This window comes from Dromiciops gliroides, chromosome 2, assembly GCF_019393635.1.
Source record: "Dromiciops gliroides isolate mDroGli1 chromosome 2, mDroGli1.pri, whole genome shotgun sequence".
Taxonomy (NCBI): domain Eukaryota; kingdom Metazoa; phylum Chordata; class Mammalia; order Microbiotheria; family Microbiotheriidae; genus Dromiciops; species Dromiciops gliroides.
Genome location: NC_057862.1, coordinates 281156966 through 281183621, shown reverse-complemented (window position 1 = coordinate 281183621; position 26656 = coordinate 281156966). Strand labels below are relative to the sequence as shown.

At 35.7% G+C, this 26656-nt stretch overlaps 1 protein-coding gene across 1 annotated transcript in view; it reads left to right on the top strand.

The window, feature by feature from the left end:
• Nucleotides 1-26656, top strand: part of SEC24A (SEC24 homolog A, COPII coat complex component) — a 65153-nt gene that overhangs the window by 5749 nt on the left and 32748 nt on the right. The window contains exons 2-8 of the mRNA XM_043983986.1: nucleotides 775-1272; nucleotides 14032-14208; nucleotides 17803-17877; nucleotides 22204-22364; nucleotides 22656-22828; nucleotides 25321-25423; nucleotides 26141-26267. Coding sequence (XP_043839921.1) covers nucleotides 775-1272; nucleotides 14032-14208; nucleotides 17803-17877; nucleotides 22204-22364; nucleotides 22656-22828; nucleotides 25321-25423; nucleotides 26141-26267 — 1314 coding nt within the window. The remainder of the gene's footprint in view (nucleotides 1-774; nucleotides 1273-14031; nucleotides 14209-17802; nucleotides 17878-22203; nucleotides 22365-22655; nucleotides 22829-25320; nucleotides 25424-26140; nucleotides 26268-26656) is intronic.

The window sequence follows — 26656 nt, the reverse complement described above, 5'->3', positions numbered from 1 at the left end:
CAGTTCTAGTTGTTCATGATGAAGTTCTTTTGTAATTCATTGTATCAGCCTTCAATGCTACATAAATTCCCTTTTTTCTTCCCTTACTAATTTACTTCTAATCTTCTGTGGCTTTAGGAGCCAAATTTCCAAGCTTGTTAGACTTGTGTGTTAAATCAGTTACTCTTTTGGGTGTTGATGATTTGTTTGTTTTTTGTGAGAAAGATATTCATTAGTGCACAAATTGTTTATGGTGATCCATTATCCATTAACCACTTCTATTTAGATAATGGGCTCAAACCAAGAAAGTAAAAAAACAAAAAAAAAAAAACACCTTTGAGCAACCCAAATAACATTTCATAATCAAAAAACCTTGTTGTATTTAAACATCACAGTTCTATAACTATGTAATCTAAGAGGTAGTGAATTTTTACCTTTTGTAATTCCAATTATAGGCTAAAAAACTATCTGAGATTATCTTTTCTTCAGTTCTTGAATTGTAGATCAGAGTTGTAGAAGCCTGACAGGAATACCCTCATTATAATGGAGAGATGAAGTTTCAAGGGCAATAAGACTAATGCCTACTTCCAAACGGAAATAAACATTTTTATTCTGAGTTTAAAAATACTTTTAAAGTCTTTATAATATTCGGTATATGAATGTTTAGATTTTAGGGATATCAAAGTTATTTTGTATTGAAGTTTGTGTTATTTGTATAAAATAGCTTGATCAAAACATGAAAACGATCTTTTTGCACAAATGTATTGTTTGATTTTTTTTTCTTCTTCTCCAAAGGTCCTGTGCAAAACCCATTGATGCAGTCACAAGTTTCAGTGAGCCAAGGATACAATTCTCCATTTCCAGGATCTTACCCTCATCAGATACCAGCAAAGACTTTGAATCCAGCCTCTGGACCGTATAATTATAGTGCTTCTCAGACTGTTTCTTCATTAAATAGTTATCAGGGACCTGGGCAGACTCTCAATAGACTCCCCTTGGAACCTAATCCAGTGGCACCTTTGCATTCTACTGCCCCTGTTCCCCGAATGCCACCACCGCCTTCATCTCAAACCCCAGCTGCTGTACCAGCATCTTCTGATAGCTTTCTTTATGGACCTGACCCCTCACCATCTTCAAACTGGCAATATAGTCACCCACCAGTGGGATCGAAAACAAATAACTTTGTTCCTGTATCAACACAACCATCTTTATCAGGGAATACAAATCTGTTAAGAAATAATCAGTATGTTTCTCTTGGAGCTCCTTCACTTCAAAACAACTACGTGAAAACAGGTAGTTCTTATAGAAGCATTTGGACTTTTTAAAAGTGAAACTATTATTCTTAGGATTAAGTTCTTCTTTTAAAAAAAAATCTGAAAAATTTGTGGATAATTGTTTTCATAGTCATTAGATGTCAGTCAAAAAAACTACTCAAGAGCCAATTTACATCAAGTAATTGAGAAAATTCTACCAAACAGATAACTATACAATACCTTTTTTTTTCTCTCTAGAGCATTATTTTTAATCCATGTTGCTTCTTTTCTGAGATTAACGTCCCTAAAATGGGCTACTAGAATAGACTGGAAATTTCCTTTGCCTCTTGCCCATATTTTTATTATTTCAGGGTCATTGATAACTATTCCTAATTTTTTGTTTGTTAGTTTTGTTTTTTAGGGCAGTGAGTTGATAAGGGACTTCAGTTACTAACATTTAGTATCTGAATATCATTTTAAGATCACCTTGCTTTCCTTTTTATTTTGGGGTTGACTGTATAGGAGAAATATTTTCATCATTCTTTTATATTTTGTTCCCACTTAAAGATTCCTTCATATGCTTCAGAAAAATAATAACTACCACTTAAATAGCATTTTTAATTTTCAAACTGCTTTACATATGTTATTTCTTTTTTTTTTTTGCAGGGCAACGAGGGTTAAGTGACTTGCCCAAGGTCACACAGCTAGTAAGTGTCAAGTGTCTGAGGCCAGATTTGAACTCGGGTACTCCTGAATCCAGGGCTGGTGCTTTACCACTTCGCCATCTAGCTGCCCCCTATATATGTTATTTCATTTGAGCCTCACAGTGATGGGCCTCTAAGATAGGTGCTACATATGCCTACATTATTTTTACAGACAAGGAAACTGAGACTCAGAGAAATTGAATGACTTGTCCAAGGCTTCACAGCTAGTGTGTCAAAAGTAGGATCTGAACCCTCTTCTTTTGACTTTCATGTTCTACAGTCTTACCTACAATAACACATTGCCCTCACGTTTCAGTACTTTTCTGCTGTGTTGCATTTTGGAAATGGGAAAGATGGAGTTCATGAAGAAACATTTACTCAGTACCTACTATATACCATCCACTGTGTAACATCATGTAAGAAATAAAAAGATTGGTAAGATACAGATTTGCCTCATGAAGCTTATGGTCTAGTAGGAGAGATAAGCCATTCGCATTTCACCTTAAGTGTGGCTATTTGCATTTTTCTCCTTAAGAGAGTTATGGGGGCAGCTAGGTTGCGCAGTGGATAGAGCACCGGACCTGGATTCAGAAGGAATCCAGCCTCAGACACTTAACAATTACTAGCTGTGTGACCCTGGGCAAGTCACTTAACCCCAATTGCCTCACTTTAAAAAAAGAGAGAATTATGAATCAAGTACTATGGGAGCTTGGAGGAAGTAGACATTATTTCTGTTTAGGAATATCATGAAAACCTTCAGAGAAGACTTGGCATTTCTGCCAGACATTTCAAACAGGAAAGACATGAGGAGAGTTTGTGAAGGTGAGAAGCATTGAGTGTGTTTAAAAAGGAAAACAAATAGTCCAGTTTGTCTAGTGTTTAGCGTATATGAAGAAAAATAGGGGAAGATAATAGCTGAAAAGGTAAATTGGGGGCAAGATTGTGAAGGGTGTTTGTGAAGGATCATTGTTCTGGTGAGCAGTTTCAGTGGGAAATAGTTAAACCATTAAAACTTTCCGAGCAGGGGAATTATGTTAATATGATAGATTGTAGGGGCCAGTTGGATGGGGAGAGACCCAAAATAATAATGGGGGGAAATTTGTTATGTCTTGGCACTTTATAGATGGTCAGCAAATTATAATTAGCAACTATAAATGAATAGTGAATAAAATAGTTCTTTAAATTATCATTGGAATTTAAAATACTATCTTCTCCAAAGGTGTACAGGTTTTATCCTCATGATATTTAATTTCCACAAAATTTAAGTACTTGGACACCCAGATTCTTACCCTATGTCTTCCTAAGTCAGTCAGTATTCACCTCGAATATGGGAGAAGACACATAGTTAACTATGCTTCCACTTTTCTTATCTGAATACAAGAGGCGGGCAAGCAGAGCTAGGAGAGAGCAGTGCAATCCTGCCTGGGTATCCTGAAGTTGAAGGGTACTTACGGCCCCTGACTGATGGCTTACAGACAGTTTCCCAAAAGGGTACAGAAAAGTATTAAAGGGGGAACCTGTTGTGCAGATCCTATACATTAAGGTTATTTTGAATTGAGCATCACTGAGTGATTTCCCCTGAAAATAGAAAACAATGTGATTGGCTATTTAGAAACATTCCCCACCTTCATTTTGGTCTTAGAACATTTACTCAGTATCTACTATATGCCATCCACTGGGTAACATCATGTAAGAAATAAAAGGATCAGTAAGATACAGACTTCCCTCTTGGAGCTTATAGTCTAGTAGGAGAGATAAGCCATTCACATTTCTCTTTAAGTGTGGCTATTTGTGTTTTTCAGATTAAGAGAGTTATAAACCAAGTACTCTGGGAACTTGGAGGAAGTAGACATTAGAACATTATATCTAAAGAATACCAGTTATCAAAACAATACCCTCAATCAGTTACATTTCAGATGCTTCCCAAATCTTTGTTATGTGGACATATAATTTTCCTTGTACTGTATTCTTTCTGTTCTATGAGAGAGAATAATTATGATTAGTGTGTGCTAACACAATTAGCGTGGGGTAGTTAAGTTGTTTTCTTTTCTTTTCTTTTTTTTTTTAGTGAGGCAATTGGGGTTAAGTGACTTGCCCAGGGTCACACAGCTAGTAAGTGTTAAGTGTCTGAGGCCTTATTTGAACTCAGGTACTCCTGAATCCAGGGCTGGTGCTTTATCCACTGCGCCACCTAGCTGCCCCCTGGGGTAGTTAAGTTGAAAGCATTAATGATTTTTTTACACTTCAGTTCTGTTTCTTATACAGTTAGAGATTGTCTTTCCGTTTCACCATTTTAAAAGGCTACAATAAGTGCCTAGTTCCTCTCCTGTGTTAAAGCAGAATCCTGGTGGAACTCCATCATTATTTTCTGCATAGAAGAACAATAGGGTTTTTTTTTTGTTCTATGTTTAACTGTTAGTTAACTTAGTTTAACTGTTGTTTTATCCTCAGCTTCTGAAGAGTGATGAGAACACTAAAGCGGAGGTAGACCCAAATGTCTTGTCCAAAGTAATAAATTGGAAAGAAAAAAATAACTCTAGGTTTAACTATCTTAATAATTTTAGACCAGAATTTTTCCTATGAAACACCTAGTTTGTTTTTAGTCTTAATTTACTGAATTGTGTTATCTTTAATAATCCGTCCTCTGATGCCTTGCTGTGGTGGTCAGTAGACCCTGGTTTCTTGAAGGTTTAACCAGGCAGAAGAGGTCTGACAGAATTTTTAGTTGTTAGTCTGGGCATAGTGACAGATTGTACATCTTTTATCTGAGGATCAACCATATTAATTTTGGAGAGGCTCATAACCAATTTGATAACAGAATGATGCAAATTTTTTTTGCAATGGTCTTAAAGACTATTAAATCAAAGAAGGGTTGTGCTTTTTGTTCATGGAGGGACATTGGACTAGACCAAAGGTTCATAATCTTTTTGTGGGTCATGGTTCCCTTTGGAATCCAAAGCCTATAATCCCTTCTCAGAGTATTTTTAAATGCATAAAATAAAATGCAAAAGAATACAAAGGAAACCAATTATATAGAAATACAGTTAGTAAAAACATTTTTTCTTAGAAAAACAAAGTTCACAGACCCCAGGTTAAGAACCCCTATCCCATCAAATCTTTCAAGTATCAAAGTAATGGTTTCTTGCTGTTTGTTTCAAACTGCCAAATCTACATTATGGCCATTTCTCAGAAACTGCAATGAGCAGTCTTTAGACGTGTAGCTTTTGAATGTGTAGCCTCATGGCATTTTAAATTTTATATTATTACTTAAATGCATCACAAAGACTTGGCTTTACTGTCATGGATACTTCTTCCACAGAGGTAGATTAAAACTAATACTACTATGTGAGAATGATTTTCATTTGTTGTGGCACAAAAACATTATGTTGTGTTCTTCAAATGAAGATTATCACAGTGCACTGTGTTATAGGACCCAATAGGTTACATTTATATCACAGTAATAAGGCATCTGAGGAGGAGTTTAGTGTAGGTTTTTTTAAAAGTATGCAAATGTAGGTATCTTAACTCACTGGTTCAGATGAAAATGATATACTAATAGAAGCCCCACTAAGCAGAGATGTTAAGCAAGCTATTCATGAACAAGTAGAATTTCTGAAATATTAATTGCCTTTTTGGCAAGCTTTCATTGACAATGATTTTAAGAATATTTCTGTATTCTTTTGTTATATGCATTTTCAGAAATGGAATCAGCCTTTTATTAGGATATGTATTAGGTCTTTAAAAAGACAAGTAAATTTGTTCTGGGATGAAAAACTGACTTTTACAGTTTCTTTTTTAAAAAACTGTCTTGTAGTTCAAATAAGTAAGAAGGAGCAACTGGAATTTATTGAATTGAGGGGGAGGGGATTGGCATGTTCAGACCTATGATTAAGGAACATCAATGTAATGTGGCAACTGAGTCAGAGGATTGATCAGAATGAGGAGTGATTTGAGGCAGGGAGACTAATGAAAAGGCAATTGGAGGAGTATAGTTATGAGGCGATGAGGCTCTGCATCAGGTGTTGGGCGGTGTTCAAGGAAAGACGTATATTGGAGATGTATTTAAGATAAAAACAACAGGTTTTGGAGCCCGATTGGCTATACAGGTAAGAGAAAGTGAGGAGTTGGGGATAACACCTGGATTGTGATACTGGGTGACAGGATAGAAGTATTCATGACAGGGATAGGGAAGTCAGAAATAGAGGAGGGTTTGGGGAAAAAGATAATGAATTTTGGACTTGTTAAGTTTAAAATATCTGAGACATCTAGTGACAGGGAGGCATTTGTAGATGAGGAAAAGTATGGGCTTGTCATACGGATCTGAGAATTATCTGCATAGATGTAATTGATAAATTCATTAGAGCTGATGAGATCACTTAGTAAAGTAGTAGTTGTATAGAAGAAGAAAAACCCCAGGACAGAGCTTTGGGAAAACCTATATGACCTGGATATAGATCCAGCAAATGAGACTGAAAAGGAATAATCATAACTTAACTAGGCTAGTCCATGACAGATGTAAATTCCATCATCATGCCCATAACTTGAAGCCTTTCCTAATTGATATTACCTGCCATTGCTTTTGTATATCCAAAGTCACTTGCACACCACAAATCATCTTACTTTAGTGAATAAAATTTAGATTATGAAATGTTCTATATTGTGGTTTTTCAACGTGGAGTTAAAAAAAAATAATTCCCAGATTACACTGAGACTGTAATAGAATTCTGCCATTGATATGGAAGAATTTAAAGTTGGAATAGATCTTAGAAATTTAGCCTTCACATTTTCCAGATGAAACTAAGAAACCCAAAGGTTAAAAGATTTGCCCAAAGTGACAGATGTAGAGAACAGCAGTATCAGAATTTGAACCTAGGCCTTCTGAATAAAAATGAGTGTAGTTTCTACTATGCTAGATATTAAATTAGTATATATACTCCATGTTAAATGTAAGTTTGTTACATTTTTGTGACCAGATGTATCTGAAATTCTTGTTCACAGTCTTTGCTGATTTGGTCATGTACCTTGCCCCTTTGTTCTTTTTATTTGTATTGCCAAAGATAATGTGTGGGTGCTGTCACAGGTAAGAGAACTAAATGGGGAGGCAGCTAGGTGGTACAGTGGATAAAGCACCGACCCTGAATTCCGGAGGACCTGAGTTCAAATCCGGCCTCAGACACTTGATACTTATTAGCTGTGTGACCCTGGGCAAGTCACTTAACCCTCATTGCCCAGTGGGGAGAACTAAATGGAAGTAAGCTTTGTCTTAGCTTTTATCAATAAGACTGACTAACCCTCTAAGTAGCTACAAATTCAATGGTGAAATAATGTTTTATATTCATCTCTTCTGTAGTTTCTGAGTGTTAACTACAATTAAACAGGCATACTAAAAGTGTTTAAATATGAGGACTTTGGTCACCCTTATTCTAATAAATTAGTCTTATACTATTTTTTATGTAGAATTCTTGAATTTATACGGACTAGTAGTGAATTAGAAAAGATGTATGATCCACAAAGAACACATACTAGGTAAATCATTGATTGTGAGTGATAGGAAAAAAAAATCAAATCTACTTGAGCCATAAAGGTTGCTGAATAATGTGCTTTATAATTGCCTTCCCCTTGCTCTTCCTCCATACATCTCCTAGTGACTTGTGGGAGAGGGATATAATTCACTTATAAATGGGGAGAGGGGAGAGCATAGTACTTTTCTTGTTTTGTTTTGTTTTGTTTTTTTAAAGAAAATTCTTTGTGCCAGAGTAAATGATCATAATAGCAAGAGCATCATAAAAATCTCATTTTCTACCCTCATTTTACAAGGGAGGAAAATGAAGCTCAGAGAAGGAAAGTGATTTTCCCAAGGTCACAATGCTGCCACAGATTATCTGACCTGAGACTAAAACCTTGGTTCTTAAGTTCCATTTAAGTGCTCTTTTTACTCTACTAGTTCCTACTTAGTTTTCTAATGAAAGAAGAATGCAGTTAGAACAGAGATTACAAATTAGTGAAATATTAGTACCAATTTTATAAAACCGTAAAATCTCAAAGTCGAAAGGAACTGCAGAGGTAACCTATACCTGATTTAGAATCTTTTTCTAACATGTTTGATGTTTAATGTCCACTTGAAGACCTCTTCTACCTTCTGAGGTAGCCCTTTTAACTTTTTTTTTTTTTTTTAGTGAGGCAATTGGGGTTAAGTGACTTGCCCAGGGTCACACAACTAGTAAGTGTTAAGTGTCTGAGGCCGGATTTGAACTCAGGTACTCCTGACTTCAGGGCCAGTGCTCTATCCCCTGCGCCACCCAGCTGCCCCACCCTTTTAACTTTTGAACAGCTCTAATTGTATGCAGGTTTGGTTATATGTTCTGAAACCAAAGAAATTAAATAGAACACTTCTCCCCACACACACACTATTTATTTAGTTAATTTTTTTAATCGTAAAAGTATTTTATTATTTTCCAGTTACATATATTTTCAACATTTCTTTTTATAAGATTTTTTGAGTTCCAGATTTTTCTCCTTCCCTCCCCCCTCCACAAGACAGAAAGCAATCTGATATAGGTTATATATGCACAATCACATTAAACATATTTCTGCATTAGGAATCTTGTGAAAGAAGAATCAGAACAAAAGGGAAAAACATCAAAAAAAATAAAAAATTTTTTTTTAAAAAGGAGAAACTTTATGGTTCAGTCTACATTCAGATTCCACAGTTCCTTTTTTTTTTTTTTTATTGCAGGGCAATGAGGGTTAATTGACTTGCCCAGGGTCACACAGCTAGTAAGTGTCAAGTGTCTGAGGCTGTATTTGAACTCAGGTCCTCCTGAATCCAAGGCCAGTGCTCTATCCCCTGTGCTACCTAGCTGCCCTCAGATTCCACAGTTCTTTTTTCTGGATGTGGAGAGCATTTTCCATCCTGAGTTCTTTGGAATTGTCTTGAATTATTGTATTACTGAGAAGAGCTAAGTCTATCACAACTGATCATCACACAGTGTTGCTGTTACTGTGAACAGTGTTCTGCTCACTTCCTTCAGCATCAGTCCACTTAAATCTTTCCAGGTTTTTCTGAAATCTTCCTGCTCATCATTTCTCATAGCACAATAGTATTCCATTACATTGATATACCGCAACTTGTTCAGCCATTCCCCAATGGGCATTCCCTCAATTTCCAGTTCTTTGCCACCACAAAGAAAGGTGCTATAAATATTTTTGTACATGTGGGTCTTTCTGGTTTTTTATGATCTCTTTGGGATACAGACATAGTCCCTTTGGGCATAATTCCAAATTGTTCTCCAGAATGGTTGGATCAGTTCACAACTCCACCAACAATGCATTAGTGTTCTGATTTTTCCACTGTAACTATTGGAATGATGCCACCTGCTGGAGACTTACTGTAGAAGAGCTCCGACCATGAGGTGAAGGTCTTTGAGGGCAAGACTGTGCCTCTTTTCTTTGGCGTCAGGAAGTTACCTTTGCTTATGGGAGGAAGAAGGGGGAGCCTGGCGCTCTGACTTTCGCTCTTTCCTGTTGACTCTGGCGGAGAGCAGAGCTAGAAATGCGCTCTCCCTTTAATAGATAGATGAATGTAGGCCTTCTCTCTCTCTTTACCAAATTCTTATTCTCCTTAATAAATGCTTAAAAGCCTAACTCTTGCTAAAGCTTATAATTTATTGGCAACCACTCATTAGATATTTTATACAGACCAGCTAGAATTTTAGCCCTTAACACCACAGTTTCTCCAGCATTTATTATTTTCCTTTTTTGTCATATTAGCCAATCTGATGGGTGTGAGGTGGTATCTCAGAGTTGTTTGAATTTGCATTTCTATAATCAATAGTAATTTAGAGCATTTTTTTATATGGCAAAAGATAGCTTTGATTTCTTCATCAGAAAACTGCCTGTTTATATCCTTTGACCATTTCTCAATTGGGGAATGACTTGCATTCTTATCAATTTGATTTGGTTCCCTATATATTTTAGAAATAGGGCCTTTGTCAGAAACACTGGCTATAAATATTGTTTCTCAGCTTTCTGCTTCCCTTTTTTTTTTTTTTTGGTGAGGCAATTGGGGTTAAGTGACTTGCCTGGGGTCACACAGCTAGTAAGTGTCAAGTGTCTGAGGCTGCATTTGAACTCAAGTCCTCCTGACTCCAAGGGCCAGTGCTCTATCCACTGCGCCACCTAGCTGCCCCCTCTGCTTCCCTTTCAATTTTGGCTACATTGCTTCTGTTTGTACAAAACTTTTTTAATTTAATGTAATCAAAATGATCCATTTTGCATTTCACAATATTCTCTATCTCCTGTTTGGTCATAAATTCTTCTCCATATATCTGAAAGGTAAACTATTCCTTACTTTCCTAATTTATCAATGGTATCACCCTTTATGTCTAAATCATATACCCATTTTGACCTTATTTTGGTATACAGTGTAAGATGTTGGTCTTTTCCTAGTTTCTGCCATACATCTTCCAGTTTTCCTAGCAGTTTTTGTCAAATAATGAGTTCTTATCCCAGAAGATGGAGTCTTTGGGTTTATCAAACAGTAGATTACTATAGTCATTTATTATTGTGTCTCCCGTGCCTAATCTATTCCATTGATCCACCACTCTCTTTCTTAGCCAGTACAAATAATTTTGATGACTGCCAATTTACAATATAGCTTCAGATTTAGTACAGCTAGCCCACCATCCTGTGATTTTTTTTTTCATTAACTCCCTTGATATTCTTGACGTTTTGTTCTTCCAGGTGAATTTTGTTACTTTTTCTAGTTGTATAAAATAATTTTTAGGTTGTCCGATTGATATGGCACTGAATAAGTAAATTAATTTAGGTAGAATTGTCATTTTTATTATATTAGCTTGGCCTATCCATGAGCAATTGATATTTTTCTAGTTATTTAGATCTGATTTTATTTGTGTGAAAAGTGTTTTATAATTGTGTCCGTAGAGTTCTTGGGTTTGTCTTGGCAGGTAGACTCCCAAATATTTCATATTGTATACAGTTACTTTAAATAGAATTTCTCTGTGTAACGATTGGAATGACGCCACCTGCTGGATACTTACTGTAGAAGAGTTCTGCCCATGAAGCGAAGGTCTTTGAGGGCAAGACCAGGAGTCAGGAAGTGACGCAGACTAGTGGGAGGAGGTCGCCATCTGTTAAGGGCTAAAATTCTAGCTAAACTGTCTAAAATATCTAATGAGTGGTCGCCAATAAATTATAAGCTGTAGCAAGAGTTAGACTTTTAAGCATTTATTAAGGAGAATAAGAACTTGGTAAAGAGAGAGAAAGGCCTAGATTCCTATCTATTAAAGGGAGAGCACATTTCTAGCTCCCTTCTCCGCCAGCGTCCTCAGGAAAAAGACCGAGACTGAGCGCCAGTCTCTTCCTTCCTCCTCCCACTAGTCTGCGTCACTTCCTGATGCCAAAGAAAAGACTCCTGGTCTTGCCCTCAAAGACCTTCGCTTCATGGGCAGAACTCTTCTACAGTAAGTATCCAGCAGGTGGCATCATTCCAATCGTTACATCTGTCTATCTCTTGATGCTGAGCTTCGTTGGTCATTGACAAAAATGCTGATGATTTATGTGGATTTATTTTATATCCTACGACTTTGCTAAAGTTGTTCATTGTTTCAAGTAGTTTTTAGTGGATTCTCTAAATATATCATCATATCATCAGCAAAGAGGGAAAGTTTTGTTTCCTCCTTGCCTGTTCTAATTCCTTTAATTCCCTGTTCTCTTATTGCTAAAGCTAACATTTTCTAGTTCAGTGTTAAATAATAGAGGTAATAATGGACATCCCTGTTTCACCCCGAACCCTAAGACAACCAATAAAATGTTTTGTTTGTTTTTTCGGGGCAATTGGTGTTAAGTGACTTGCCCAGGGTCACACAGCTAGTAAGTGTCTGAGTCTGGATTTAAACTCAGGTCCTCCTGACTCCAGGGCCGGTGCTCTATCCACTTCACCACCTAGCTGCCCCCTGTTTGTTTGTTTTTTGGTGGGGCAATGAGGGTTAAGTGACTTGCCTAGGGGTCACACAGCTAGTAAGTGTCAAGTGTCTGAGGCAGTATTTGAACTCAGGTCCTTCCTCCTAAATCCAGGGCTTTCTCCACTGCCCCACCTAGCTGCCCTTCCCCCCTCCCCCATTCAAATGTTTAAAGACAGTTATGTTCTCCATTCCTATAATTCTTCTTCAGGCTAAACATCGACAGCTTCTTAGACTGCTCCTCCCCAATATGGTTTCAAGTTATCTCACTGTCTTGGTAACTCTTCTTTAGATGTACTGCAGCTTATCAGTCCTTCCTAAATCATGTTGCTCAAAACTGATCAGACCCCTCTCAGTGTGGTCAGACCAGGCACAATACAGTGTGACTCCTAGGGCTCTCATGCCCTGTTGTTGATTATTCAGTTTACAATCTACTAAAAGTCCTAGATCTTTTTCTTTTCCTATTTATTAAAATATCTTTTTAATGAATTTTACAAAACTATGTCCATATACAAAGAAGATAAAAAGATTTTATATGAAATGCATCTCCTACATATTTCATTTTTTAAAAGCATTTAATAAATTTGACACTAGTTCCCAAACCACCTTGCCTGTTTATGTCTTTCTGAACTTCTTTCTTCTTTCTTTTTTTGCATTTTAAAAATATTTTATTGAATCTCTTTACATTTTTTTTCCAGGCAGAGGTAGCTGTGGCAGGGGCTGTTGGGGGAAGGAGGGGGGGTGGGAGTGGGGGGAGAAGAGTAGTCACTGTTAGTATTACTTCTTCTTTCTCCCCCCCCCCCCCCACTTCTTTCTTATAGCTTTCCAGGTCATTTTCTTATGACTACATGCTAGTCACAGCTCTCCAATTCTGTACTTACACAATTTTTTTTTTTAACCCAAGCATAAGATTTTATTTACTTTCATGTATTTGGGTTGAGCTCATTATTCTAACCTATTGACATCTTTTTGGATCCCAATACTCTTTTCCAAACTGTTATCTATCATACTCTGCTTTGTGTCATCCTCATATTTTATAAGTATGCCTTGAAGCAAGTCATTTGTAAAAACATTGAATAGAATCTGGACAAGGACAGAACCATGAGGATGCAGTAATGAAAACCTTTATCTAGGTACATATTGATCCATGAACCACTACTCTGGGTCTATTTATTCTGGCAGCTTTAAATCCATCTAACTTATATCTCTTTATCTTGTCTCCAGTGACACAGTGAGAGAAAATTCCTATGTATTCTATCTGCATTTAGTCTTCCTCAAGTTGTAGAAAGTCCATGTGTAAGTTTCAAATTATTTGAGATCTATAGTATAGAATAAAGCCTTTAAAAATATATTCTGTATCATAAGTTAGCATCCTTTAATGACTTTGGGAAAATGACAAATGAAAATGTGCAAATTCATAGGTGTTTTAATTTATAGGAAAAACATTGGAAGCTTTATGAATAACAATGTCCCATCTTAGAAGTTTTACATAGAGCCATGTTGAATATAAACTGAACTGAAATAGTTTGGCAAACTTTTTTTCCACCATTAGCAAAATCAATTCAATGTTGACTTTTACCAAGAATAGAGTCTTGATAAGTTCAGAGGGGTATTAATGAATTTTAACTGAAAATAGGTTAAAAATACATAGATACAAAGAAGTTGACTGGAAAAAGAAATAAACAAATAAACAAAAAAATGAGGGCAGCTAGGTGGTGCAGTGGATAAAGCACCGGCCCTAGATTCAGGAGGACCTAAGTTCAAATGTGACCTCAGACACTTGACACTTAATAGCTATGGGTCCTTGGGCAAGTCACTTAACCCTCATTGCCCTGCAAAGAAAAATAAATAAATAAAGAAGTTGACTGTACTGACTACCTAGAGTTCATTTTGAATTGCAAGGTGGGGTGTACTCCAAATGCTTAAGAGTATAATAAAATAGAATTTTCAAGATTAAATTATCAAGTTGGTCTTGAATGTAGAAATTTATATTGTTGTAATTAGTTACTACTTGAAATTTAGAGAGAAGGGACAATTTCAGATTTCATAAAGGAAAGATTCCTATTGATTTGTATTTCTTTTACAAGTGATGTGAAAAACCAATTATTTCTATAGGCTCTGTACCTCCACCAACAAATCAGCCTTTACCTACAATTTATCAACCAACTCGAGCTCCTCTTGGACCACCTCCATCTGGAGGCCCACCTCCAGTAAGATCATTGGATCCCCAGAGAAAAACATCAAACAGTGTTCCACCCCCACCACAGCTTAACTCAGCTGTGAACCAAGAAGGTAAGCAAGTCATAACAGAAATAACTTTATTAAAAAATCAAATCTTAAAGTAACTTTCTGATATTTTAGTCTTATACTTAACAAGTTTACAAAGCTCAAATTTTGACTTTTTATGGAATAATAATAGAAACTTATATTCTTATAGACTTCTTTAGTTACAAAGTGTTTTCATATATACAGAGTAGGCCAAAAGTCACAAAAGTATTTCAATATTTAATAACTCATATTTTTTTGTTTTTAATTTACAATAACATAAGCATCATATGCAGTATATATAGGAAATGAGTTTCTATTACATGTGAAAAATCAAATATCATGAATGGCAAAAGATTAAAAAAATTAAGTTTCAAAAAGTTATTAAAACATCATGACTTTTGGCCCACCATGTACTCTTATTTGGGAGGAACCTTTATTTCTTTAGTTCAGTTAATTCATTAGTGTGTTTTCTACCATTATGCCATTTGTCTAGAATTATTTTGGAGTGGCTATCTCAAGGGTGAGGCCCTAACTTTTAAAAAATTCTATAATGCAGAAATATGTTTAATGTGATTGTACATTATATAACCTATTTCAGATTGCTTCCCATCTTGGGGGGGGGAGGGGAGGGAGGGTAGGAGAAAAATTTGGAACTAAAAATCCTATGAAAACAAATGTTGAAAACTATCTTTACATGTAACTGGAAATAATAAAATATTTTTATGATTAAAAAATAATAAATTTAGTTTTTAAAATTCTAAACCTAACAGACACCAAAACCATGAGCATTTTCATATGCAGAATGGAATGTGTAAAAAGAACTTTATATCAAACTGAATGTTTTTCCAGTACTGCTTGCTATTTAAAAAGATATATATAATAAATTCGGTGCATTGCTTTCAAAACTACCCTGCCTCTCTGTTTCTCCTGCTGAATTTCCTTTTGTTCTCTGCACTTTTAAAAATGTTTGTTGGTTCTTCTCTTTTTACCTTTTTTTTTTTTGCATTATCATTGCTACACTCTTATTACTTATTACCTTCCCTCTCACCTCCCGTTTAAAAAGAGAAAAAAAATAAACCCTTTAAACAAATAAGTGATTATACTTGATTTTTGCTTGATTATAAGCAAAATTCATCTGTACCATGGCCATGTACATTTTACTTCCTAAGCTTATGTTTCCAGGGCCACTTCCATGTTGCAGTAACTCCAGGAGGAAAACTTCTAGGGTGTTATTGTTATTGGTTTGTTGTTGGGTTTTTTTTTATTGATGCAGTTTATTTTTTATTTCACTTTTATTTTCAAAAGGGAAAAAAAGGAAAAAAAATTAGGAAAGAGAAAAAAATTCATTAAAATCCACCTGCAGTTATATTGTTATGTAATTACTACTAGTAATTTACATACTTTCTATTACTAATATATAGCATTTTAAAATGTAATTGGGTACCTAGCAGCATTGCATTGGTGCTTAGTAAATACTTGTTGTTTGTAGATTACATAAGATATTTTCCAGCTTCCCTGAGACAGCAGTTGTGGCAGGTAAAATTCTGAATCTAAATAATGTCATTTTAAAGCATTATGATTTGGGGAAGTAAAACAAGCAAGTAGATTTAAAAGATTGTTGCGAGTATATGTTATAATTTAAAACCAGCAGAAGTAATAATTGTCAGAATTGCTCTAGAACCAGAGTTCTTAACCTTTTTTGTGTTGTGGACTCCTCTAGCAGTTAAACCTATGGATCCCTTTAGCATTTAAATTAAATGTATGGACACCTCAGAATAATGGTTTGTTGCCTAAATTCATAATACAGAAATTCCAATTTTCATTTTATGGTTGGGAAAATAAAAATTCAATTTTTTTCCCATCCAAGTTCAAGGATTTCATGAAATCTATACACAGGCCCCTTTGGCATCTATGGACCCCAGGTAAACAGCCCCTGTTCTAGAAGCAGGTTCTAAAAAATTTTTTAAATTTAAATAAAATTTTTAAAAGCAGGTTCTGTCTAGTAGAAAAAAATTTAGTAATCCCAGAACTTTAAATTAGAAACTTCATTCAAATCGGAAGAAATTTACCAACTTACTATTGTTAAAATTGATTTTTTATTATATCTGCCATGACTAAAGTCAAGGGGGATTTTACTAATTGGAAAGATCACATTTGAAGCAGTATAATTATATTTCCAGGTATAGAGGTAGTTGGTAGATATTAATGTTCTGCTGAATTTAGCACCTTAGGAATTTGAGTTCTTTCAGGTAGGTAGCACAGAAGTTTTTGAAGTAGCTTTGCTTTTCAAAAACAGATATACTTATTGAGAAGATGCCCATCAGTTGGGGAATGGTTGAACAAATTGTGGTATGTGATTACGATAGAATACTATTATAAGAAATGGTGAGCTCTCAGAAAAACCTGGAAAGACTTAGATAAACTGATGCAAAGTGAAATGTACTGTGTACAATGTAACAACAATATTATAAGATCATCATCAGCTGTGAATGATTTAGCTGTTCTCAGCAATACAATGATCCAAGGCAACTCTGTAGGACTTATGATGAAAAATGCTGTCCACCCCTAGAGAAAGAATGGATGGTGTCTGAAGAGAGATTTAAGCATGCTTTTTTTAAACTTTATATTTCTTGAGGTTTGTTTTTTGTTGTTGTTTTTTACTGTTTTCTTTTATAACATGACTAATAGGAAATATGTTTTGCATGGATATACATGTATAACCTATATCAAATCGCTTGCTTTCTCATTGGGGGGGCAGGGAGGGAAGAAGGGAGAGAATTTGAACTCAAAGTTTTAAAAATGAATGTTAAAAATTGTTATTACATGTAATGGGGAGGGAAATAAAATACTAAACAACAACAAACTAAACAAAAAACCCAGATAACCTTGTTTATGACTAATGTAATGCTTCTTAAACCCTTGTGAAATTTTGTTTGGATTTTGTATTGCCCTTTAAAAAAAATTTAAAAACTGAACCTAACAAGTTTAGCTCAGGCGAACAAACTCTTTGGTCATAATCGTATAGTGTATGATTCTTCATAAGTGTCCTATAAAATTTATAGTCATTTAAATTCTCTGTACCTATTTCCTTATCTGTAAAATGAGGGCATTGTACTCAGTGGCTTCCGTGCCCTCTAGCTCTGACAGATTATGATCTCTCAGATGGTTGCATCTTAAATAAGAGCCTAGATTTAGAATTGCATTGCCAATATGTATTCTGAGCAAACAGGATTCTTGCCTTAAGAGAACTTGCATTTCCTTCCACTGAGGTATTGTCTAAATGATGCCCAAAAAACTAGACTAAGAAGCAAACTACTTAGGTATTTAGGCATTTTAGCTTATATGATTCCAAACATTTGAATATTTGAAAGAATCTAGTATAATTATATCAGTTTCTTACTTAATATATTTGGCACCTTGTCAGCACAGCTATTTTATCTATAATGATATTAAAATTTGTCTGTTATTATTTCAGTAGAAAATGAGAGTACAATTTGATGAGATTCTCTTACAAAACTAGTTCTTATGTTTTGTTAATAGTTCCAATATTGGAAAAATTGTGAATAATCATTCTTGATATTGAGCCCATTAAATGATTTCAATGAACTTTTTTCCTAGGTGATATATCAACTGCCAATAATGGCTCCGTGGTTGAGAACAGTTATGATACAATTGAAGGAGGTGGCTTCATGGGTAAGGTACTATTTAAGTGCCTAATGTAAAAAATTTCTCTTGAATGGAAACTTAGTAGATTGTTTGAAAATCAACTGAATATACAAGTTGTCCCCAACTTGCTAATGGTCGGTCATTTATAAAATGAGTATATAGAACTGAAAGTATGCACCCTTACTTGATCAACACTCCTCTGTGTGTATTGTCTCCCCTGTTAGAATGTAAGCTCCATGAGGGCAGGGATTGTCTTTGCTTTTATATTTGTATCCCCAAACATGATAAATACTTAATAATTTTTTTTTACTCATTCATTTTTCTTACAGAAATAGTATTATAAATGGTGGTTGGTAGTCTCAAACTAACCTAAGAAAAGCCTGTTTAATCCATAATATACTCAGAGTATAGTACTTGATACAGAAATGTTATAAAAAATTAATTTCCTATTGTAGAAATTTATTCAAAATTTTAATTCAGGACACATTTTTAAAATATTATGTGCGTTCCCAAGATGAGAGAAGGGGGTGTGTGTCTGTATCCTGTGAGGTCAGAGGGAACTCTTTTTTTTTTCCCATTACTTTCATGGAAATAAGAACGGGGGCTCTTCTCTTGTCTCTCAGCTAGAGTTGATGATTCTATGGCCTGTGGCTTGAGCTCCAATTGGTTAGGGGATTAAGACTCTGGGTATGGAGTAGGAAGTGAACAGATATAGAACAATGGAAGTGGAGTGGGGGGGGAGATAAATCCCCTGGGGATAGTTCGTAGTTTGAATTGGTCCCCTTTCTTTTTGATCACAAATTCTGTAAATTAACCCACCCACCTATTTTTCTTTTCACTGCTGTCTTGGTTTTTCTTCTCCCTTCCCTTCTGCAGAATAGATGGATTTTCCTTTGTTTCTGTCCTTAAAGTGAGCACACTGGGACACTAATACACTATTGGTGGAAGAGTGAGTTCACTGATTTAACCATTTTGGAGAGCAATCTGGAATTATGCCCAAAGAGTAATGAAACTCTATATACTCTTTCACTCAGAAATTCCACTATTCTGTTTCTCAAGGTGATTGGGGAAAAGGAAAACAACTTTTATATTCCAAAATATTTATAGCAGCTCTCTTTGTGATGACAAGAACTGGAAATTGAGGGGATGTCTACCAATTAGGGAATGACTAAAAAAGTTGTGGTATATGATTGTGATGAAATACTACTGTGCTATAGGAAATGATGAGCAGGTTGATTTTAGAAAAACATGGAAAGAACTTAAATGAAATAATGAGTGAAATGAACAAAACCAAGAGAACCTTGTATACAGTAACAGCAGTATGGTTCAAATAATAATTGTGAATGACTAAATCGTTCTGAGTATTATAAATATTTAAATCAGCTGCAAAGAACCTATGAAGGGAGATGCTATCCACCTCCAGAGAAAGAACTGATAAGTAGAAGTATACATAGTATGGTTTTACAAATGATACAGAGAGAGAATGTGTGTGAGTAATGGTGGCCTTCTCTACTACAGGGTGGGAAGGAAGAGAGGGAGACGGTTTGGAACTTAAATTGTAATAATAAAAAATAAATTAAAAAAAATAATAGAGTGAAGTTTTCCAAATATCTTTATTTTAGCAACTGTAGGAAATATGGGATTAAGGACTTCCTCCCTATTGTTTCCCTTTTCTCTTACCTTTTTCTCTTTTTCTTTTCCCATCCTTTAGACCCTATAATGAAAAATGCATTTAGAGGTTAAATGGAATCCTTGAATACATATTTTTTGGAGGAAAAATAAACTCAATTTGTTCTGGGTATTTCATCGTAGGGATAGGATCAGCCTTTCAGGAATGTGAGAAGATTTCTAGTTCCAAATTTTTCTTGCTTCCCTCTCCTCAAGACAGCAAGCAATCTGATATAGGTTATATATGTACAATCACATTAAACATATTTCTGCATTGGTCCTGTTGTGAAAGAAGAATCAGAACAAAAGGGGAAAACCTCAAAAAAGAAAAACAACAAGCAAAAAAAGTAGAACCAGTATAGTTCAATCTGCATCCAGTTTCCACAGTTCTTTTTTCTGGATATGGAGAGCATTTTCCATCATGAGTTCTTTGGAATTATCTTGGGTAATTGTATTGCTGAGAAGAATTAAGTCTTTCACAGTTGATCATCACACAATGTTGTTGATACTGTGTACAGTGTTCTCTTGGTTCTGCTCATTTCACTCAGCATCAATTCATGTAAGTCTTTCCAGGTTTTTCTGAAATCCGCCTGCTTATCTTTTCTTACTGCACAATAATTTTCCATTACATTCATATACCACAACTTGTTTAGTCATTCCCCACTTCAGTTTCCAGTTCTTTGCCACCACAAAAAGAACAGTGATAAACATTTTTGTACATGTGGGTCATTTCCCCTTTTTTATGATCTCTTTGGGATATAGACCTAATAGTGTTATTGCTGGGTAAAAGGGTATGCCCTTTGTCTGCCCTCCTTTCTTGAACCTAGTTAGGTGAAAAATTAGATGGAGAGAAGTAACAATAGCAAATGGGCTAGAGAATGGGAGAGAAATCTTACCTTATTTGTGTGTATATCAGTTGGAGATTGATTATTATATACTGCATTTTGTTGTGTGACAGTAAAGTATACATTATGCTGAAGTTACTGCATTTTTTTCCTTCTGCATTTATTTTCTCTTGTTTGTTTGTTTGGTTTTGGCAGGGCAATGATGGTTAAGTGACTTGCCCAGAGTCACATAGCATAGCTAGTAAGTGTCAAGTGTCTGAGGCCAGATTTGAACTCAGGTCTTCCTGAATCCAAGGCCATTGTTTTAGCCACTGCTTCACCTAGCTGCCCCCTTCTGCATTTATTTTCAAATTATCTCTCCTGGATCTATCTTCCAGGCCAGCTGTTATTCCAAGGAGATAGTTCACATTGCCTTCTATTTTTTCATTCATTTGGATTTGCTTTATTGTGTCTTGATTTCTCATAAAGTCATTAGCTTCCATTTGTTCAATCCTAATTCTTCAGCAATTATTTTCTTCAGAGAGCTTTTCCATTTGGCTTTTCAAGCTGTTGACTTTTTTCATGACTTTTCTGCATCACTCTCATTTCTCTTTTCATTTTTTCCTCCACCTGTCTTACTTTATCTTCAAAGTCCTTTTTGAGTGCTTCCATGACTTAAGACCAATTCATATTTTTTTTGGAAGCTTTGGATGTGGGAGCTTTGACTTTGATCATCCTTGTCACCAAAGAAACTTTAAATGGTCCGCATTTTTTTCTAGCCTATTTCTTGACTTTTAACTCCTTCTTAAAGTGGGGCCCTTCCTCCAGGATGCACTTTCCCAAGCTTTAGGGGGTCCCAGGTGGATCGATTTAAGGAGAGGCAGGTTCTTCACTTTCCTGGCCTGTGCTCTGGTCTGTAAATAGATTCAATCTTGCTTGCTCTTTAACCCAGAAACAGAATTCTGTCTCACTATGGTTGCTAGCTTTGGGCATGCCTATGCCCCTCCCCAACCTGGGCCCTCCACTCAAGACTGCTTCCTGGTTCTCCGCACTTGCAAGACAACTGAGTTCCACCTCAGCACCAGCAGCAACCCCTGAAATCTCCCCTCAGCCAGCCACTTGCCAGATGCTTGACCCTTTCACCAGACTGTGAGCTGAGTTTCAGACATAGTCACAGCTGCAGTTGATTCAGAAGCTCGGGAGGTCTCTTTCTCTGCTGCAGCCTGCCTGGGGCTGGATCTGTGTTGGTGTGGCCATGGGGCTGGGTTCCACTCTCACCCTGGTACAGCCGACCTTTCCTGCAGACCTTCTAAACTGTCTTTGGAAAATGATCTTACCCCATCCTTTTGTGGGTTCTATTGCTCCAAGAATTGTCTTATGGCATTATTTGGAAATTTTTGGAGTGATTATGTGGGGAACTCCGAGAGGTTACTGCCTTTCCTCCACTCTTCTGCATTTATTTTATTTTATTTTATTTTATTTTATTTTTTTTAGTGAGGCAATTGGGGTTAAGTGACTTGCCCAGGGTCACACAGCTAGTAAGTGTTAAGTGTCTGAGGCCGGATTTGAACTCAGGTACTCCTGAATCCAGGGCCGGTGCTCTATCCACTGCGCCATCTAGCTGCCCCTTCTGCATTTATTTTAATCTGGTAGAGAGATACTTGTCATTTGACTTATTTCACAAAATCAAATTCTCAAACTGATTGAACTAAGCACTCACTATGGGTAAATGTATTTAGCACTTTGAAACTTTTTGAGCACGTGTTTTGGTTTTGATCAAAGTAAGGATTCCTTTGATTTATTTAATAAAGTTATTTCTAAACCCTGTTTTTCAACTCAAAATTATTTTTTTTTCTTTTAGCAACACCACAACTTACCAACCAGAATCCCAAAATGAGTCGAAATGTTGGCTATTCATATCCCTCCTTACCACCTGGTTACCAAAACACTTCTCCCCCTAATATGTCAGGAAGGCCGTCCACAGCATTGCAATACACTACTGGGCTGCAGCCATTTTCTCAGGTAAATGCTTTTCCTCATTGCACCATTTCTCTCTTCTTAGTTTAAAGAATTTTGTACTTGGGCAAATTTCAGGATAACTTTCCATATTTTATATTTGCTTAATTGGTTAGGATAATGTGAATTGTTATATATAAAAATGTTTGTCTTTATGTTTGTTTTCTCCAGAGCTAAAATATTGACATGGAAAAAAATCAGTTTTATTCGTCAGATAAATTAAATAGCGAAGCCCCTCAACGTTGTATTATATCTACTTTTACCTTAAAATTACTTGTTCTGAAATTATATTTTTAGTCTCCCTTAGGTGCTAATCATTTAACCACAAACATGGGTGGGTTAAGTCTACATCCAGAAGGACTACGAGTTATCAATCTTCTTCAAGAAAGAAATATGCTTCCAACAACCCCTTTGAAGGCTCCTGTCCCAAACTTGCACGAAGACATACAAAAACTTAACTGTAACCCAGAGTAAGATTTTTAACAATGTTTCTTATGGAATGTAGCTTAAAATAAGCCCCAGAGTTGTTTTCTTACATGTTATATGCAGCAGTATATGGGTAGCTTTTGCCGGGGCGGGGGGGCGGGGGGGGGGGGGGGCAATGAGGGTTAAATGACTTGCCCAGGGTCACACAGCTAGTAAGTGTCAAGTGTCTGAGCTCAGATTTGTACTGAGGTCCTCCTGAATCCAAGGCCGGTGCTTTATCCACTACGCCATCTAGCTGCCCCAGGGTAGCTTTTTAAAAATGGTTTCTGTTTAATTAGAAAGATATTTTATTACATGTTCCATTCAATTATGAAATAAACCTAATTAAGACAGAAAACCAGTTGCTACTGCATATTAATATCAATTCATCTAAGCATGTCAAACCTTGCCCATGTTGCAATGTTGATATCATTTCATCTGCTAGATATGATGACACACATCTTTAATCCCAGCAGCTGAGGAGGCTCTGAGGCTGGCATATCTCTTGAGCTCAAGAATTCTAAATTGCACTGAGCTATGATGATCGAGTGTCCACATTTCAGCATTAATATGGTAGTCCCCAGGAATTGAGGACCACCAAGATGTCAAAAAAAAGAGCAAATCAGCCTAGGCCAGACACAGGGTCCATCAGAGTTTCTATGCCAATCAGTATTGGGATTGGTTCTGTGAGTGGGCCCCTACATTTTTAGCCTGAGTGAGGTACAGACCCTGTCTTTAAAAAAAAAAAAAATTACTTCTAAGAGAATGTTAAACCATACTTGTGATGCAAATTGGGATTGTGATGACCCAAAATAAAGTACTTAGCACAATGCCTGGCATATAATAAATACTATATAAATTTTAGTTGTTGTTATTATTAAAAATTTTATGCCATGTTTAATTCTATCTTGTAGAAATCAAGTAACTTATGTGTTTCAAATGGTCTTATACAAAGTTCTAACAATTGGAATATGATATACTTGAGTTTCAAAATACTTATATTTTCATCTGTATATATACTCTTTCCATTGATGCTAAGGACACTCAACCCACCCCCACCTCCCATGCTTTAAATGGTTTCATGAGTTGCCATGACCAACTTTCACTGATGAGCCCTTAATTGTTAGCTAGACAACCATTTGCCCACCACAATAGCTAAGAAAATACTTTACCTCTGTTATCTCATTTGATCTTCACAAAACCCTGGGAGGTGGATGCTCTTATTATCCTCTTTTTAAAATGAGAAGATTGAAGCTGAAAAAGATTAAATAACTTGTGCAGGGTCAACCCACCACTAATAAGTGTCTCAGTCAGCATTTGAATCAGGTCTCCTGATAACAAGTCCAATGTTTTCTTTGCTATTTCTTCTAGCAGTCACTATGATGAATCATCAGAATAGGTCTTTTATGGAATACCTATTAAATAATAATAATACACATTTATATAGTGCTATAAAATTCAGATATTTTAAGTGCATTATTTCATCTGATCCTCACAATACCATTGTTACATAGGTAGTATAGGTACTATTATCCCCCTTCTACAGAGAGGATACTAGGATTTAAAGAGGTTTATTGGCCTGCCCAAGCTCCCATAGGTAGTAAGTGGCAGACCTACCTTTGAACTACTTCAAATATAATTTGTAATTATGTAAGTAAAGGATGAAATCATGGTATTAGGATAAAAAAGCCAGCCTTTGGAGTTAAGAAGATCTGTATTCAAGTCCTGCCTCTGACATACTCTCTCATTTGTTACAACCACAAGCAAAATTACTTCTTTATTGCCCACTGGTAACTCTCCAAGACAGTAAATTACCAGACGAATTGCTGATCAGCAGAAAGTTTCCACCCTAGGCATTCCCTGCATGGATCCTTCCCCTCTCCCTAATAATGTATGTAAAAATAAAAATAAATAAATAGAATTAACTCAGCCCATTCTGAACAAGATATGCAGTTTTTTGGTTGTTTTTTTTTTAAGTCAAGGAGAAACAAGGCCATGTGAGTGTAAACTACCTGCCCTCTCTTTAGATGGGATTCAACTAAAAAGAGTTAACTTATTGAAATTGGAGAGGATCTGTTTGATATTATTCAAGTGAGCTATGATGATCAAGTGTCCACGTAAATTTCAGCATTAATATGGTAGTTTCCAGGAATTGGGGACCACCAAGTTGTCCAAAAAAAGGACAAACCACCCTAGATCAGAAACAGGGTCCATCAAAGTTTCTATGCCAATCAGTATTGGGATTGGGTCTATGAGTGGGCCCCTACATTTTCAGCCTGAGTGAGATGGAGACCCTGTCTTTAAAAAAATAATAATAATTACTTATAAGAGAATGTTAAACCTTACCTATAATGCTAACTGGGATTATGATGACCCAAAATAAAGTACTTAGCATAGTGCTTGTAAAGAAAAAATAAATGCTTTCTTCTTAATCTTTAATTATATTTCCACAGAAATATTTGAAGCAACTATTTACGTGTTATATGTTTTCATACAGGTTGTTTCGATGTACTTTGACTAATATTCCTCAGACTCAGGCCTTATTGAACAAAGCCAAACTTCCTTTAGGGCTACTGCTACATCCTTTCAAGGATTTATTGGTATGTTAAACTTTTGGAAGTGACTAACTTTATGTTGAGCAGAATTACATGGATTTTGTGTTCGTCTTGATGATATTTGAATTATTGTACGATGAGTTTTGTAAGTTATAGTTCTAGTAACCTAGATGATAACTTTAATTTATTACTTTTTGTCATTCTTTCAAAATTTAATCCCATTTAGAATGGTTTTTTTGGAATAAAAATTAAATATATTACTGAAAAGTTTAAGGAATATTGTGGCATGTGGTTTTTACCATTTAAGGGTTAAACTTAAACCCCAGTACACGGCAATTTTCTCTTTTTTTGCTATTTCAGTGGATTCTCATATTTAATCTTCTTAAGGTTGTTGTAGCTTTTGACTCTTTAATGTGTAAAAAATACATAAAATTGGAAAACGATAAAACTAAATTTCATGCTAAGAAAAAAATTTTGTTTAAATGGAAATTCTTTCATAAGAATTTATCAGCCTATTCACTTAGAATACATTTAGAAACTTGGCATTTATGCTTAGAACAATTGTACTTAAAGCTAGCTTTGTATTTGGTATTTTTAACAATTTTTTAAATTTCTTCAGTATTTTTAACTGTTAATGCTGAAGAGATGGATTAATCCTTGGCTTTTAAAAATGAAGAGTTCTTGTCCTTTTTTTTTTTTTTTTTTTGGTCCTTTAAAAAAAAAAAAAACTAGCTCTATTTTTTGGATGTTGTTTTTCCCCAGCAATTGCCTGTGGTTACCTCTAGTACAATTGTGAGATGCCGTTCATGCAGGACATACATCAACCCTTTTGTCAGCTTTCTTGACCAAAGGAGATGGAAGTGCAACTTGTGTTACAGAGTAAATGATGGTATGTATTTTTTAAATGGTGATTCTTAAATGTTTTTTGTTCAAGAACAGTTCCCATGTCTTTTTCCTTAGTCTCTGACTAAATTACATATTGAGGAAGAGGAGAGGTATAGGAAGAACTTACTGAATATAGTCTTCTCAGTAATTCAGAGAGGGCAAGAGGTCTATTTCTAGAATCACACATTTTCGTTGCAGTTTTCCCTAGGGTTTTGATTGCCAGTTAAGAAAACATTGTTCAGGGGGCAGCTAGATGGCGCAGTGGTAAAACACTGGCCCTGGATTCAGGAGTACCTGAGTTCAAAGCTGGCCACAGACACTTGATACTAGCTGTGTGACCCTGGGCAAGTCACTTAACGCTCATTGCCCTGCAAATATATATATATATCAACC